Raw genomic sequence first — 17923 nt, forward strand, 5'->3', positions numbered from 1 at the left:
AGGGTCAACAAACAAGATCTGTAAGGGTACAAAGGAACCCCTTTATTAAACTCTGTTATTTGTCCAGAAATGGGTAGAGGCTGGGTCCACGGAGCTCAGGGCTGAACGCTTCCATCACACTTAAACCATCAGCAGCAGGAGGTGCAGACAGAGCCTGTGAGCAGCCACCTTCATGGGACACAGGGTGGCAATGAGCCCTGCATTCGCCCCCAGCCCGTCCTGGACCAAGGCCCCAGAGGGAGTGACGGAGCCTTCTGTTTACCCAGGGCTCAGGACAAGCTGCCACAGGTCAGACATAACATGCAAAAATTGGTACAGACAAGAAACGCATCTCAGGGGAGGAGACCAACAACTCGAGAGGCAGGTACATTCTGCCCGGGAATGCAGCGGGGGCTGTCCCACCACATACCATGCCTGGGTGGGTCAGCGCTCTGCATGGAGGCCACAAGCAAAGGGACCTTCGAGTCATTGCCATCGAGTCCATTCTGACTCATAGCAGCCCTACAGGACAGAGTAGAACTGCCCCCTAGGGTTTCCAAGGAGCAGCTGGTGGATTTGAACTGCTAAACTTTTGGTGAGCAGCCAAGTTCTTAACCACTGCGCCACCAGGGCTCCAAAGGGACCATGCTGAGGGCTAATGGGAAAATCACTAAGCAATCCAGGACAACTGTGGGGGCTTATCTCTTCCAAAGAGCAATTCTGGCACGCTTCCTTTTTTCCAGCAATCATGAGTTATTAGTATAGCACCTTCCCTCCCAGGAGATCACAGACCTTTGCTGAAGGTCTTAGGGTATTCTTCTGCCAGCAGCAAACTAACTGTTTTCAGATGGCAGTTCTGAAAAAGGACTGATGAGCTGTTTTGCCAGCAACTCTGCAGGCACGGGGGGTCTCTAGCCTGGGCATGGATAAATAACCCAGCAAGTGTGAGCTGAAGATCTTTATTCACTAACAATGCACTTCAGAACCACTAATCCCTGGAACAGCAGGCTGTTTCTATCTTTCCCATGGATCCCTGGGTACATGTCACAGGGCACCAGTCTTCACCCTTCCAGCTCCGCACTCCAGGCCACGCCGCAGGGACGGAGGCCCTCCGCACGGCAGTGGTGGCAAGTGATGACGACCACTGTCCACCGCGCGCCAGCCCTCTCGGTTCCAGCGCTTTACAAACCTCATTTCCCACAATTCACACCTACTCAGAGAGACAGGTGCTGTTGCTCCCACGGTACCACTGACTACACACACTCAGTTGTGGCTTCTGCCAGGACTGGACCAAGGGGGCTTGTTTCCAAGGTGCCTGCTCTCCCCACGCACTGCGCTGAAGACAATCTTGCAACATTTGGGTCAGGTTAAGACTGAGGGAACGGCCCCGCGGAGAGAAAAGCACTGCAATAAACTTGTATTTAATATGAATGACTGGTTAAACTGTTTCATTGCTACTCAGGCTGTTTTCATTTTTATGCCAAACTCAAATACTTTAGTCGGGGGAAGAACAAAACTGTCTCTTCCCCAGCACATAGCACATTGCTCTGCAAGTAAACAAGCTGTCTGTTGTGTCTCGGAGACTCTGAGCAGTTAGGCTGGGCAATAAACAGCTGTGCAGAAAACACCTTCCCGGATCCTATTTTCATCCTCAGATAACACAAATTTTCCACCAGACCACCCACCCACCCACCCAACTAACCAACAAACTAAAAAACAACCCTACATCTGGAGCTAGTGAGCGACTTGTAATTTCCAGCATGTGATCACTTATTAAGCGGGAGCCACAGACAGATCTGCAGGAGTTGCTAAATTAGCCTGAGTCACTGGGGAGGCCAGAGCCCCCCAGTGAGGAAATGGCAGCCCCCACAGTGTTCCTCTGTATGAAGGGGTCTCACGTCCAGTTGTGAAGAGCCAGGCCTCCCCCGGCTCACTAAGGTTAGGTCCAGGGCTGCAGGAACCTGCCAAGGCTTGGAGGTTCTAGCCAGAGTCCCTGGTGGGCACAAATGATTAAGTGCCCAGCTGCTAACTGAAAGATTGGAAGTTCACCCAGAGATGCCTCAGAAGAAAGGGCTGGCGATCTACTTTCAAAATATCAGCCGTCGAAAACCCTTGGGAGCACAGTTCTGTTATGACACATATGGGGTCGCTACAAGTCAGAATCGACTTGACAGTAACTGGTTAGTTAAATTTTCTAATCTTCCTGGGATTGGTCTGGCCTTCTCAAGATTAGGTTAACTGGGGAACCGAAAGGGTTGTCTCAGGACCAGCACCAGCCTCACCTACTGTCATGGACTGAACTGTGTCCCCCGCAAAATGTGTGTATCAGTTTGGCTAGGCCATGATTCCTAGTGTTGCGTGGTTGTCCTCTATTTTGTGATTGTAATTTTATGTTAAAGAGGATTAGGGTGGGATTGTAACACCACCCTTACTGAGGTCACATCCCTGATCCAATGTAAAGGGAGTTTCCCTGGGGTGTGGTGTGCACCACCTTTTATCTCCCAGGAGATAAAAGGAAAGGGAAGCAAGCAGAGGGTTGGGGAACCTCATACCACCAAGAAAGCAGTGCCAGGAGCAGAGTGCATTCTTTGGACCCGGGGTCCCTGTGCGGAGAAGCTCCTAGTCCGGGGAAACATTGATGAGAAGGTTGACAGAGAGAGAAAGCCCCTCCCTGGAGCTGATGCCCTGAATCTGGACTTTTAGCCTACTTTACTGTGGGGAAATAAATTTCTCTCTGTTAAAGCCATCCACCTGTGGTATTTCTCTTATAGCAGCACTAGATGACTAAGACACCTACCTGCCGTACTCGCTGTTCCTGGATAGGGCCCAGAGTGGGCATCTCTGGGCCTAACGACCCCCCGCCTTTCATCCCCAACTCTGCCTCTCCCACCAGCTACAATGTAGAAGGCCCTTGATTTGCTCATAAACTGTCTGGTAAAAGGGTTTTGGTGATACAAGAAATTAAAACTCACAGCTTAATGGACAAATGTTTACAACATTAGGTCAGAAAGGCTAGCTATAAAATTATATATCTGATTTGATCATAATCATACAAGACAAACGAAAAAGATTACAAAAGGGAAAAGATTGGCAAGAAATATGTCAAAATGTCAACAGTATATTATCAGACTATGAGTGTTTACATTTCTTCCTTCCATGTTTTCCAAACGTTTTATGTTAATTATATGTAACAACGGGAAAAAGCAAAATTTTTTAAACTTCCTTTTAGCAGCTGTGTGAAGCTCAGGATCATACGGTCAGGAGAAACCAGTATCATACTTCTAAGCCCTAAACCTTCAGACTTATTCCTATGCTCCTCTGCCCCACACCTGGAAAGCACACCAGGCAGAGCCGTGCTTTACAGCGTTGCAGGAAGTAATGTCAACACTGCCACAGCTGCGCACCCACTACTGGCCAAGATGGAACAACCCCAGCACCCTCAAAACACGAGGAGACCCGTGTGAAAAGGTGGCACCCCAAAAGCACTCCTTCTCCAGGAACAAGCTCCCAGAGGCTGGTGGGCACCGCCTCTCCCCTGGCACTACCTGCCCACCTCTCCCCTTGCACACCTTGCCTTTCACGGCCTTCACCCACTTGCCCTGTGCCCATGTCCACTGACAGCTGCTCTCGCCGCGTGCTGTCGAGTTGATTTTCAACTTACAGACCCCACGTCACAGGAGAACAGCCCCACAGGTTTCCTAGGCTGCAGTCTTTACGGAAGCGGCGTGGGTTCGAACCACTAACCTTTTGGTTAGCAGCCAAGTGCTTAACCACTGCGCCACCAGGGCTCCTCGTTTCCACCCACGGCACAGTACCCAAACACACTTGAGAGGCTCCCCGGTGGCCCAGGTGTCCAGGAACACGGTCTTTATCAGAATGGCAGCAGCAGGCTATGAAAGACGGTTTAACACACACTCGTTCCTGCAACACTGACGTTACGGAATTCCTCTGCAGAAGCAACCTGGAACATCGGGCTAAAACACTCTATAAGGATTTTCGTTTTTTATCAGGTTTAGGAAGGAAAGTATCAAAAGCCATTCCGAAGTTTTCTGTTGCCCTTTCCTGATACGTTCCTGCTCGTCTCTCATACCTAGCACCCCTTCCAGGTGGGCTCCTCATTATACTGACACTCCACCTCTCACCCCTGCTCCCCTCACCTCCTTCTCTGAAACTTCCTGTTCTTTAAGGCTTGACTCAAAGTCCACCTGTCCCAGGAAGCCCTCACCAACCACCCCAGTGGAAGTGATTTGTTCCTTGGCCACTGAACTCCCAAATGAACATGTGAATGACTGAGCAGAGCCCCTGGGTGCAAAGGGTTCATATGCTTGCCTGCTAACTGAAAGGCTGGAGGAGTGAGCCCATCCAGAGGTGCCTTGGAAGAAAGGCTTGGCAATCTACTTCTGAATAATCAGCCGATGAAAACCCTGCGGAGCACAGTTCTACTCTGACATGCATGGGGTGACCATGATCAGAACTGACTCCACAAAATGGGGAAAAAAATATTACTGAGCTATGTCTTCCGTCCACACCTCTCTCCTAACTTCAGGGCAAGTTTAGCTACCTGTTTGCCAGACATCCCTTCTGGACATCTCCCAGGCACTCATACTCAGCATGTCCACATGGGGCCCATCATCTCCGCCCTTCACCCAGGCTTCGGGTCGCCCATGCTTCTCTCACTCAATTCATGAAGTTATTGGTTTTGCCATCCTACACACAGCTCTTAAATCTGTCCCCAGCAACTCTCTGCCTCGTGCTGGTGGAGGCCCTCCTTGTTTTGTCCCTCAGCCACTAATACAGCCCCTTGATTTGCCTCCCTGCTGCCAGGTGGCATCTAACAATTGCTTCTCAACATTCCTCCGTAGGGCAAGGCCACCAGGGTAAGCAGACCGGTGTGGTGGTTATGAGCGCGGGCTCTGACGCCAGCTTGCCTGGGTGTGAATGCTGGCTTGACCAGCAACAGTTACAGGACCTGGGGAAGTTAACTTGACTTCTTTGTGCCTCAGTTTCCTTATCAGTAAACGGTAATATGGGCACCCATCTGTCTTAGTTATCTAGTGCTGCTATAACAGAAGTACCACAGGTGGGTGGCTTTAACAAACAAACTTATCTTCTCACAGTATAGGAGGCTAAAAGTCTGAATTCAGAGTGCCAGCTCTAGAAGAAGGCTTTCTCTCTCTGTCTGCTCTGGGGGAAGGTCCTTGTCTCTTTTCAGCTTCTGTTTCTTGGTTCCTTGGAGATCTCGTGTGCTGTGGCATCCCTCTTCCCCCACCTGTGCGTGCTTGCCTGCTCAATCTGCTCTTTTATATCTTAAAAGAGACTGACTTAAGACACTACTACCTCATTAATATCACAAAGAAAACCCATTTCCAAATGGGATTATAACCAAAGGTAGGGGTGAGGATTTACAAAATATGTATTTTTGGGGACACAATTTAATCCATTACACCATCTTCGAGGTTTGTTGTGAGAATTAAATGAGTTGCTACTTATGAAGTACTCAGAACAGCGCACAGCACCAGTGAGCACTCCATAAACGCTAACTCTTATTATCGTGCAGTTCTTAGAAGCCCTTGCTTCCTAAGCATGGGGAGGGCCTGCAGGCAAGCCCTGGACCAAAGGCTGGCTTCTGTGCGCATGCATTCTCTTTCCCAGCATCTGACAACTAGGAGGCAAAACCTACCCTAAAAGACCTTAGCTAAGTAAACTGTGATTCAGAAAACAAATCAAGAAAAATTTCGGAAAGTGGTTGTACTCAATTTCTCTAAAACCCGGATGCGGAGACAGAAAGAAACGCAAGGGGGCAGACGTCCAGACGAGCTCTGTCGGGGGGGCTGTTTACTTCTCCTTTTGAAAAAGAAGGAAGCTCTCAAGGCGAGGGGAGGATCATCCACTGGACTCCTGGGCTGCAGCCTAACTCTCTCTTCTGTTGAGCACTGTGCCTGCCCCGTCCACCTCTGACCCCAGGGGCTCCTAGCCCTATGCTGTGCGTCGGAAAGGATCACGTGAGGATGCTAGCAGATCCAACACGGTCTTCCCTGCAGACTCCTCTGCTGGGCCATTACACACTGCACTTGCCCAGGCGTGGTCCACCACAGGCCTGTCAGAAAGACCACCCTCTTTCTCTTCCTTAGCCCAGATGAGATCCATGCTCACAAAGACATGCCCATGGGCAGCTGGGCAGCTGTCCTTCTTTCCAGACAGATGGCTGGGCCATGAGCGTGGACACTCCATAGGGTGGGTAAAGGGAGATCCCTGGCGGGGGTACATGGGGCAATCCTATGACTTCTCTCTCTCCATTATCCTGAGTATCCTCGGGTGGAGGAGACTTTCCGGGGATGGTTGTGAAGAGCTGAGATGCCTCACGCATGGACCCTGGGTGCCCACTGCAGGGACAGGCACACAGCCCTATTTTCCTGGCTACGCCTCAGGAGCTAATGCCGTTGAGCTGATTCTGACTTATGGCGACCCCACGCATGTCAGAATAGAGCTGTGCTCTGTAGGGTTTTCAATGGCTGATTTCTTGGAAGTAGATCACCAGGCCTTTCTTCTGAGGGGCCTCTGGGCGAACTTGAACCTCCAACTTTACGGTCAGCAGCCGAGCGCATTAACAGTTTACACCACCCAGGGACGCCAATGCTTCTGTCTAGGCCCCTGGAATTCATGTCACTGCTTCCCATTCATTTATATTATCCTTCTTCCTCCCAGCACTGGGACCTCCCATCCACCAGCACAGACACAGAACAGCCAAAGGATGGGGCAGCTTAAAGTGGACACATTGGCAGTTGCCCTCCTAGGAGACCAAGTGAGTCCCCCATCCTAAAGGCAAGACAGGATCAAGAACCAGCATCTTCTAAGCACTAGGACAGATGGGGAGTGTAGCAGACATGAGACATTTTTTACCTGCCCAGAATCCATGACCCTTCTTTCTGGTAAAAGTTCCTCGATTTTCCTACGAGGAATCACTCTCTCCTACCAACCTGGCCACATGATTAGTTTAGGGATGGGCGTATGATCCAACACGGGCCAATAAGAGTCTGCCCCAGGATTTATGCTAGAGCCATTGGAATAGATGTTCTCTTTTTGCTGAGGGTGCTACCCTGGTAGGACATAAGCCTGGAGCCATGAGTGGCCATCTTTGCCAAAACATGAGAAGCACCTATCTGAGCATGAAGCCAAAAGGGAGGCAAAAGTAGCTGAGATACAGAGAGGGATGGGTCTCTTACGACATCATTTGAGGACTTGGTTCTAGCACTCAAAACCAGACACCCCTGGAATTTCTAGTTATGCCGGACAACACATTCCCTTTTACTCTTAAGCCAATATGAATTGGGTTTATGTTATTTGGAATGGAAAGGACTATCTCTGAAGATATAACCTCCCATGCTATGCAGTACGGATACACTGATGAACAAGAAGGCACAGTCCCTACCCTCATGAAGCTCATGTCTAGCGGGAGAGACAAATGAATAAGCAATTATGATACAGTATGACCTTGTTAGGATGGGGTAGTGCAAAGGTACTGCTGGGGCTCAAAGAAGGGCACACAGTCCACATTCTGCAGGGGGTGGGGGTGGGAGTGGGGGTGGGTAAAAACAGCTTCTCGGGAGAAGTATATTCTAAGCTGGCTGAGAGTTTGATAAAATTGTTCGGTGGGCGTTTGAGGGGAAACAGGGATTCGGGCAAATAGTAACATGTAAAGGTCTAGATGTGAGAAAGAGCAAAACGGATTTGAGAAGTCAAAGAAGTGGCAAGAAGAAGAGCATGAGATGGGTCGATGACTGGTGAGGTCATCAGGAGCCTTGTAAAGCCATGGCAATGAGTCTGGTCTTGATCCTATGGGGACGGGGAGTGACACGATCAGACGTGAACCATGACTCCCCTCGTTTCCCTCTGTAACTGGAACAACTGAGTATACATGTTAAATTATGATTACTGGAATTACTGAAATTTTAAATTATTATTACAAACATTTAAATTATGATACCTGTAGCAAAGACTTCCAGGATATCTGCAGATCAGAGTTGTGGATGGACTGTTTTGTGCTGAAGAGCCTAGAATGGAATTTCTTACTTAAAAATGGACTTTAAATACAAGTTGCACGGAAAGAAAACAGACTTCGGAGTTACACTTGCGTTCAAGCCCCAGCTCTACCATTTGTTACCCAACGTGACTTAACTTATCTAAGCCTCATCAGTAAGACAGGAATAATAATACCTATTCCACAGGACTGTTATGTGGATGCATTAAAAAAAAAAAAAAGTATATTTGTGTAAGAGAGAAAATCTACCAGCTGCTTAAAATATAACAGCACAAAAGTGTGACTGGCAGCGGGACACTGCAGTGTCTCACTGTGAGTATTAGAATTTAGCCTCCACCCAGACAACAATCCTCAAAGAAACAGCCTAGCTTTATGAGCAAACACGTAGGCAGGTCCACTTTCTTTTTAGTTATATGAATTCTAAACTTAGAACCTGAAACAGCTCTTCAAAACCTTACCTTCTATCCGAAGAAGGTTTCTGTGTAAAATAATAATAATGGTAGAAAAGGCACAAACAACAGCTCCATGTGCGAGGTTTAAAATACACCCAAGGACTCAGGCCTTTTCTAGGAAATCTTATGTTAAATCTGGTTGGGAAGAAAGTGCTGTAGTTAAAAACAGGCGACGTCAAGGGGGAAGTTCGCTGAGGCCGACAGCTGGGCCTTCAGTGGCACAGGAGCCCTGGTCTAGCGAGCATGTGAATAGAGCTAGGAAACCGTGTTTATGCCAACAGATGGAAGGACCAACTGAATCCACAACCAGTTCATACGCACAGGCTAGAGGGGGCATTTCTAACCATCCTCTTACCCTTCCTGAGCAAACTGGCTCCCTTCTGTATCCAGGAATGGAAATGTTGACCCCACACAGCCAGTGTTTCTTGATTAGTGTGAGTCTTTGGATGCTGTATAACCACTGAGCTTTCACAGTCCTTTCACCCTGACCTGTTTAGCTTCACGATGGGGGGAGGCTTCGGAATCATCCTTAACCCCTGCCTAGGAGTCCCTGGGTAGTGAAAACCGTCAACCCCTTCCACTGCTAACTGAAAGGTTGGTGGTTCAAGCCCACCCAGAAGTGCCTCGAAACAAAGGCTAGTGACCTACTTCTGAAAAATCAGCCATTGAAAACCCTATAGAGCACAGTTCTACTCTGACACACATGGGGTTGCCATGAGTTGGAGCTGAGTCCATGGTAACTGTATGTTTTTTTTTTCAGGACCAAAACTCTGGGGTCTGCACCGATTCTGTGTCTCCCATATTCACCTGTGTGAGCACACCCTTACCTGTGCTGTGACCTGACACCCCTAGCACCTCACAGATACACCTCTACACAATCACATCAGTAGTTTGGGATGAAGATCAGAGTAGCTGAAACGTTGGTGGAAATGTTTGCTACTTGCTATGAATCCAGTCTTAATCATTCAAGTACCCGCTCAAGTAAGGAAACTGCATCTTGGCAGCTGTGGAAAACAAGAAGGCCTGCCTTTGACTTCCATTGCACCAAGCCAGCCTCTCACTGTATATGTGTGCTGGCCAAGGGCCAGACCACCGAAGATGCAGCACAGAATTTCTAGGAGAAAATGGACTCCACAGACTAAGTCCACTGTTAAAGCATCAAAGCACCAAAAGCCTGCCCTCAAAACCAGCTTCTTTCTTGTCCCAAGGGCAGAATTAAGAAAGGTAATCCATAGCAGATTGATATCATCCGAGTATTTACAGCAGGACATTAAAAACATGTCCTCCTCCAAGCACGAGTCTGGACATCAGTGCTATTAAAACTACAAAATGGAATGCTGAAACTTCCCAGGTTAAGGATATTTCTTCACATGTGGGAGTGTCAGAGCTCAGCACAACCCCTAAGAGACCATACAGTTGAATTCACAACTACATAATTATGGAAAAAGCTAAACACCTTTCTTTTTTTTTTTTTTTTGAGGGGCGAGTTCCTTCTAGAGGCAGACATCTAAATGAACGCAGCATTTCTTCTCTCTGGGATTGGGCTGTAATCTCTGGAATGTATCCCAGGCCCAGGCCGTGGTTTGGAATGGGTGTCTAACAGGAAATTCTGGGCAGTCTATGCATACATTACATTCCTTTCCCACCCTGAAAGAGTGGTCAACAAACACATCTTCCTACTGTTTGAATTAAAGGGGAGTGTTGGGGGTGGGGAGAGGCCCGGGAGGCACAGACGGCACAAAGTTCAAAAGCAGATGTGGCTGCTGAGCGTCCAAATATCCCTTTCTGCTAGAAAAAGGACTTAGTCACTGAAAGAGTCACCTTTCCAGACAGTCTGTCTGTCCCTACTCTATTTTCACGTGATAAATTTCTCCAGGGAATTCCACCCAACACTGTCTGAAGAACCTTGAAGGCCCATTTTCCCACTGCAGGGGGAACTGGCAGTTGTCTCTCCAGCAGGGAGAAATCGATGGGCAGAGGAACGAGCTGCCAGCTAAAAGCTGGGCAGGAGGATTCCAGTCTCGTTTTTCCATGACGGTAGGACGCGCTTCCCCTGTTCACTGCGGGCTGGTTGTTGTTGTTGTCAGGTGCCGTCGAAGTCGGTTCCAACTCATAGTGACCCTAAGTACAACAGAACAAAACACTGCCTGGTCCTGCACCATCCTCATAACTGTTGTTATCTTGAGCCCACTGTTGCAGCCACTGTGTCAATCCATCTCGTTGAGGGGCTTCCTCTCTGTTGCTGACCCTCTACTTTACCAAGCATGATGTCCGTCTCCAGGGACTGGTTCCTCCTGATAACATGACCAAAGTACATGAGGCCAAGTCTCACCATCCTTGCTTCTATGGAGCATTCTGGCTGTACTTCTTCCAAGACAGATTTGTTCATTCTTTTGGCAGCCCATGGTATATTCAATATTCTTCACCAACACCATTAATTCAAAGGCATCAATTTGTCTTTGGTCTTCCTTACTCATTATCCAGCTTTTGCATGCATATGAGGCAACTGAAAACACTATGTCTTGGGTCAGGCACACCTGAGTCTTCAAGGTGACATCTTTGCTTTTCAATACTTGACAGAGGTCTTCTGCAGCAGAGTTGCACAATGCAATATGTCGTTTGATTTCTTGACTGCTGCTTCCATGGACACTGATTGTGCATCCAAGTAAAATGAAATCCTTGGCTGGTAGAGATCCTGTATCAGCTGAGTGCCAGGCTCTCGACAGAAATAATTTCTCATCTTCACAGTGTGCAGTGCTGTCTGACCGCTCATTTCCCGATGAGGAAACCGAGAGTTGGAGCATATTCTCACAACTATGAACGGAGGGTGCTGGGCTCAAAGCGAGAGCAGCCTGACTTCAGGGTCCCCGATCTTCCCAACACCTCTTCCCACCTCTCTCCCCAGCACTGTTCTGGGTTTGGGTTTTATTTCCAGGGATAAATTCTGAATATAAAGTCTGTGCCTGCCTTCATTCCAAATGCCACACATCCGAAAACTCCAACATGAACCAGTGATGTGCATGGCAGCTTTCTTAGATGAAGCCAGGCACAGCGGGTTGTCCCACCATATTCTGAATGTACCCAGGCCACTGCCCCTCAGCAACTCAGCTTCCCAGGAGAGTCCCCTCTGCTGGGAATGCCGTTCCCCAGGTTCCACACAGTTCCTAAGTGTCAGAGGTGGATATAAGCCAGCTCTCTGACTCTAGAATCCACGCTCTTAACCAGTCTGTATTTCACCCCGAGATCCAAAATTAGCAACAGAACAAAGGATTTAAACAGATAATGCACTTAAGAGGAAGTAAAGGTAAAAATTTAACAGTGATCAAATAAATGAACGTATAAACAACGAGGCCCAATTTTGTACCTATTAAGTGAACCAAAACGACAAAAATAAAAACACATAGCCAATGGTGGTGAGATTTGGATGCTGTCTTAAGTTATCTAGTGCTGCTATAACAGAAACGCCACAAGTGGATGGCTTTAACAAAGAGAAATTTATTCTCTCACAGTCTAGTAGGCTACAAATCCAAATTGAGGCTGTCAGCTCCAGGGGAAGGCTTTCTCTCTGTTGGCTCTGGAGGAAGGTCCTTGTCATCAATCTTCCCCTGGATTAGGAGCTTCTCAGCACAGGAACCTCAGGTCCAAAGGACGTGCTCTGCTCCTGGCACTGCTTTCTTGGTGGTATGCGGTCCCCCATGTCTCTCTGCTCCCTTCTCTCTCTTATATCTCAAAAGAGATTGGCTTAAAATACTATCTAATCTTGTAGATCTCATCAATATAACTGCCGTTAATCCATCTCATTAACATCATAGTGACATAGGAAAATCACATCAGATGACAAAATGGTAGACAATCATACAATACTGGGAATCATGACGTAGCCAAGTTGACAGATATTTTGGGGAGACACAGTTCAATCTATGACAGATGTTTAACATGTTGCTGGTGATTCCGTAAACTGGAAGAATCCATTGGAAAGTAGACAAGCAATGTGTCAAAGACCATGAAGCCTTCCTGCAAACAACCTGAATGTCCAACGGGGCAGGGATGATTCATTAAACTATTGCAGAGCAACTGTGCAGCCATGAGAAACAATGGTGATAAGGACACATAGGGTCATGTTTGTGGCAGGGTTAGGAGAAGCATCTGCACACGCCCTGTGTCTGTAACGACTCATAGCAACCCTATATGAGAGTAGAACGGTCCCATAGGATTTCCAAGGAGCAGCTGCTGGATTTGACTGCAGACCTTTTGGTTAGCAGTCAATCTCTTTAACCACTGCACCATCAGGGATCGTCTGCATCCCCAGGACATAGAAATGTGTTGGCACAAAACAATCCTGTCATTTAGACGTTTACTGAATGACTGAACATATGGAAGGAAACGCAGAACAATGAAGATGATGGATACATAAAAAAGGAACAAGTCCTGCCTATCCTTTTAGAGAAAACTCAGCTCAAGAAGCCTCACTTTCCTGGGAAGCCCTCTTGCCCACAAGCTTCCCTCCCCTAAACAGCTCTAACCCATATATGGCTACCCCCTAATCAGTGAATTCAACTCATACCTCCCTGCCATTTTTAGTAATGATGGCAACCTCTGCTTCCCATAAAATAATTAGTGGGAGTTTTCAGAAGGAGAGATTATGCAAAATGCACTGACATGTGCGTTGAATGGGACTCTCTGGATAGTAGGATTAAAAACCCAAAAACCCACTGCCATCAAGTTGATTCCAACTCATAGCGACTCTATAGGACATAGAATTTTCAAGTAGCAGCTGGTGGATTCAAATGCTGCCCTTCTGGTTAGCAACTAAGCTCTTAACCACTGTGCCACCAGCTCCGCATAGTAGGATTGGGGTGACTATTATTTTCCTTTACACTTTTCCATTGTTTCTAAATTTCTACAATGTAGAACGTATTTATAATGTGAAAAATCTAGTAAATATTAAAAATGTTTGTTTCTACTTAATAACAATATGTGAACATTTTCACGTAGCATTAGACATCTTTCTACAACCTTACTTTGAGTGGTTGTATTACATTTATTCCAGTGTATGGATGTGCACTGTACCATAATTAAACTAACCAGGACACTTACGTTGTTTCCTTTAAAAAAGGTGTTATAACAAATGCACCATTTGTTTGTAATAGCAAATGCTGGGAATAATCTAGTTGTCCATCAAATAGGACAAATCAGATACAATATATTCATAGTGTGGAATATTATACAGCTGTTAAAAAGAAGGACGTGGCTCCATACGCACTGATAATAACTAACATTTATCTTATGTAACACATGCCAAGCACTGTTCTATGCACTTTATGTGTACTAACTCATTCAATCTTTACAGAAATCCTAGGAGGAGTGTTGTTGGGTGCTGCAATGGTTGAACACTTGGCTGCCAATCCGAGGGAGAAAGACCTGGAGATCTGTTCCCGTAAAGACTACAGCCTAGGAATCCCTGGGGGGCAATTCTACCCTGTCCTATAGTGTCGTTGTGAGTTGGAATTGACTCGACAGCACACAACATGCTCTTTTGTATCCTTTGAATTTTGAATTATGCATTAAAATAATCTGTCTCGTGTACCATGCGTTATAATAAGTAAAAAATAGAAACAAAAAATAATACTGCAGTGAACGTCTGTGTACTTCATTTTTATGTGCATGTCTAATCACCATCGTAGGTGAAATTCCTAGAAATGTAATTGCTGGGACCAAAGCCTTTGAAAATATGTCAAGCCTCTTGATAACCTATGGACAATTTACCATGTAGAAAGGCCGTGACAATGTGTACACCCACCCATGGGGTATCCCACTAAAGTTGTGCCAACACGGGCCCTGATGCTTGGCCAGAGACTTAAACGGCCTTTGCCAAAGTGAGAGGTAGAAATGGTAACTCACTGTTGCTTTCAATCTCCTTCCTTTGATTGCCATCCAAGTTCTACCATCTCTCATGTGCTTTTTACAATCTCTCCTATGTTTCTTTTGGGGGCCATTTCTATTTCTTTTTTTGAAAACCATCCTTATATTTTTTTGCCAATTTTCTATAATCTTTTATTTGGAAGTGTTTCTTTGTTATATATTAAAGACACAATCTTTTAACTGTCCTGTATGTTGGAAATATTGTCCCACTTTGTTTTAAGCCTTTTACTTTTGTTTAGGGTGGTTACAGACTTGGAGACGTTTTAAGTAGTCAAATCTAACAACCTTTTTTTAAATGGCTCCTTCTCACCCCAATATGATATACTATTCATTTATATTTTCTTCTAGATCTTTTTTAGCTTCATCTTTTAAAGTAAATATTTTATTTGCTTGAGTTTATTCTAGTATCCAGTAGAATATATGAATCTACTCTTTTCCCTCAAAATATTAATCAAATATCCTAATAATATTTATTGAACACGTCATCCTCATACACTGATTTCATCATTCTATTCCCTATCCTATCCTATCCAAAGGAGCCCTGGTGGTGCAGTAGTTAAACGCTCAACTGTTAACTGAAAGGTCAGCTGCTCTGCAGGAGAAAGATGTGGTAGTCTGCTTCCGTACAGATTACAGCCTTAGAAACCCTATGGGGCAGTTCTACTTTGTCCTGTAGGGCCACTATGAGTCAGAATTGACTTAATGACAATGGGGGTGATCCTATCCCATACCATACCATTCCCATGCTTGTGCCAGAAAAACACAGCTTTGCTACTGCAGATTTATTGTTTTAATATCTAATAGTGCCAGTCCCTCTTCATTACTTTTTTTATTCAATAATTTCTTGGCTAGTCTAACTCTTTATCCTTCCAGATGAATGTCAGAATCACCTTATCAAGTTCTAAAAAAATACCATTGGGATTTAGCAGCGTAACTCATAAAATATGTTATTGTTGTTAGCTGCCGTTGAGTTGGTTCCAACTCACAGCAACCCAATACACAACAGAACGCAACACTGTCCGGGTCCTGTGTCATCCTCACAATTGTTGCTATGTTTGAGCCCACTGTTGCAGCCACTGTGTCAGTCCATCTCATTGAGGGTCTCCCTCTTTTTTGCTGACCTTCTGTTTTACCAAGCATGATATCCTTCTCCAGGGACTGGTCCCACCTGATAACATGTCCAAGATACATGAGACCAAGTCTTGCCACCCTCGCTTCCAAGGAACATTCTGGCTGTACTTACTCCAAGACAGATGTGTTCATTCTTCTGGCAGTCCATGATATATTCAAGATTCTTCACCAACATCAGAATTCAATGGCATCAATTCTTCTTCGGTCTTCCTTATTCATTGTCCACCTTTCGCATGCATACAAGGTATTGAAAATACCATAGGGTCAGGCATACCTTAGTCCATAAAGTGACATCATTGCTTTCTAACACTTTAAAGAAGTCTTTTGCAGGAGATTTACCCAATGCAATACATCGTTTGATTTCTTGACTGCTGCTTCCATGGGCATTGACTGTGGATCCAAGTAAAACAAAATCCTTGACAACTTCAAGGATTTTTATAAACTTTCTCCATTTATTAATGATGCTGCTTATTTAATTCTATTTAAACTATTTAAAGGAAGGTTAAAATGAAAAAGTAAAAATCCATTTGTTGTATCTTACGCCTGAAACTGCTGAGATAAGAGCAGCCTTGGGAGGAAGTCACAAGGACCAGTGACAGAACGCCTGAGGGCTGAGCCGGGTGCTGTGCTGGTGGTACCACATGCCTGACTTGAGGCAATCTCACCACGTGGAAGTGCCGAGACGGGAGGCACTGAGACCTTGCCCAAGGACGCAGAGCTACTAAACGGTAAAGCTGGAATTTGAACCCAGGATGATGGACTACAGAAGTCCATACTTTCCTCCCCACTGACTGTATGCCTGATATGCCACAGGATACCACTGCCACTCACTCTGGCCCTGGTGGTGCAAAAGGTTAAGTACTCGGCTGCTAACTGAACAGTTGGTGGTTCAAACTCACTGTCTTAGTCATCTAGTGCTGCTGTAACAGAAATACCACTAGTGGATGGTTTTAACGAAGAGAAATTTATTTCCTCACAGTAAAGTAGGCTAAAAGTGCAAATTCAGGGCGTCAGCTCCAGGGGAAGGCTTTTTCTCTCTGTCGGCCTTCTTCTCTTGTGTTCCCCTGGACTAGGAACTTCTCGGCGCAGGGACCCCGGGTCCAAAGGAAGCGCTCTGCTCCCGGCACTGCTTTCTTGATGGTATGAGGTCCCCCTGTCTCACTGCTCACTTCTGTCTTTTCTATCTCAAGAGATTGCCTCAGGACACAATCCAGTCTTGTAGATCAGGTCCTGCCTTACTAACACAACTGTCACCCATCCTCCCTCATAGAGGCAGGTTTACCACATACAGGAAAATCACACAGTACTAGGAATCGTGGCCTAGCCAAATTGATACACACATTTTTTGGGGGACGTAATTCAAACCATGACACTCACCCAGGGGCTCCATGGGAGAAAGACCTACGATCTACTCCCATAAAGATTACAGCCAAGAAAACCACATGGGGCAGTTACACTCTGTCACGTGGGGTTGCTGTGAGTTGGAATTGTCTCAATGACCCTCAATAACTGGCCTGTGAGTGACCCAAGTGCAGGAGTAGGGGCGTGTTCACCTCTGGCTTCCACCGTCGCACCCTAACACTGGGCACTGCAATCAACAGTTGCTCAATAATCACCCTCCCGATAACAGAAGGAGCCCTGGTGGCTCTGTGGTTAAGAGCTCAGCTGCTAACCAAAAGGTCAGCAGTTCGAATCCACCAGTCAGTCGCTCCTTGGAAACCCTATGGGGTGGTTCTACTCTGTCCTGTAGGGTCACTATGAGTCGGAATCGACTTGATGGCAACGGGTTTGGTTTTTTGGGTTTTAGATAATGGGATGCATTTTCTTCTTCTTCTTACTTATCTGTGGACAAAAGCCATAACTCATAGATAAAATTCCACTAACAATTGCTACAATGGGGTCAAACTTCTTCCTGTGGTGTTTCATTAGATTACTAGCTAAGGTACAAAGCCAGTTCACCCTGAACATTCTGATTCTACCTCAGTTCTGCCTTGAAGTGTAACTATACCCACACTGGAGCCCTGGTGGCATAGTGGTTAACAGCAGTGGCTGCTAATCAAAAGGTCGGCAGTTCAAATCCACCAGCCGCTCCTTGGAAACCTTATGGGGCAGTCCTACTCTGTCCTATAGGTTTGCTATGAGTCAGAATCGACTCAACAGCAACAGGGTTTATACCTCTATTCCACTCCCTACCCAAACATACCAGAAAACTGTTCAAAACAGAAAAAGGAATAATTACCTCAAATAACACCTCAAGAGTCCCGAATAATCTTCCTCAAAGGACTGACACTTTCCTAGGCCTGAAACAAAGCATGGGTCTCAGTGAGTCTTCAGTTCTTGTCTCAGTTTTGCCACTGACCAGTATGACTCTGTGTGGACAATCTATGCACAGAACCTCTGT

The 17923-nt window shown here is 46.2% G+C and overlaps 1 protein-coding gene across 1 annotated transcript in view; it reads right to left on the reverse strand.

Moving 5' to 3' along the window:
• Positions 1-1173, reverse strand: part of CTDSPL (CTD small phosphatase like) — a 36497-nt gene extending 35324 nt beyond the window's left edge. Inside the window, exon 1 of the mRNA XM_023732202.1 lies at positions 1035-1173. Coding sequence (XP_023587970.1) covers positions 1035-1173 — 139 coding nt within the window. The remainder of the gene's footprint in view (positions 1-1034) is intronic.
• Between the last annotated feature and the right edge of the window lie 16750 nt (positions 1174-17923).

This window comes from Trichechus manatus, unplaced genomic scaffold (assembly GCF_000243295.1).
Source record: "Trichechus manatus latirostris isolate Lorelei unplaced genomic scaffold, TriManLat1.0 scaffold00049, whole genome shotgun sequence".
Classification (NCBI taxonomy): Eukaryota; Metazoa; Chordata; class Mammalia; order Sirenia; family Trichechidae; genus Trichechus; species Trichechus manatus.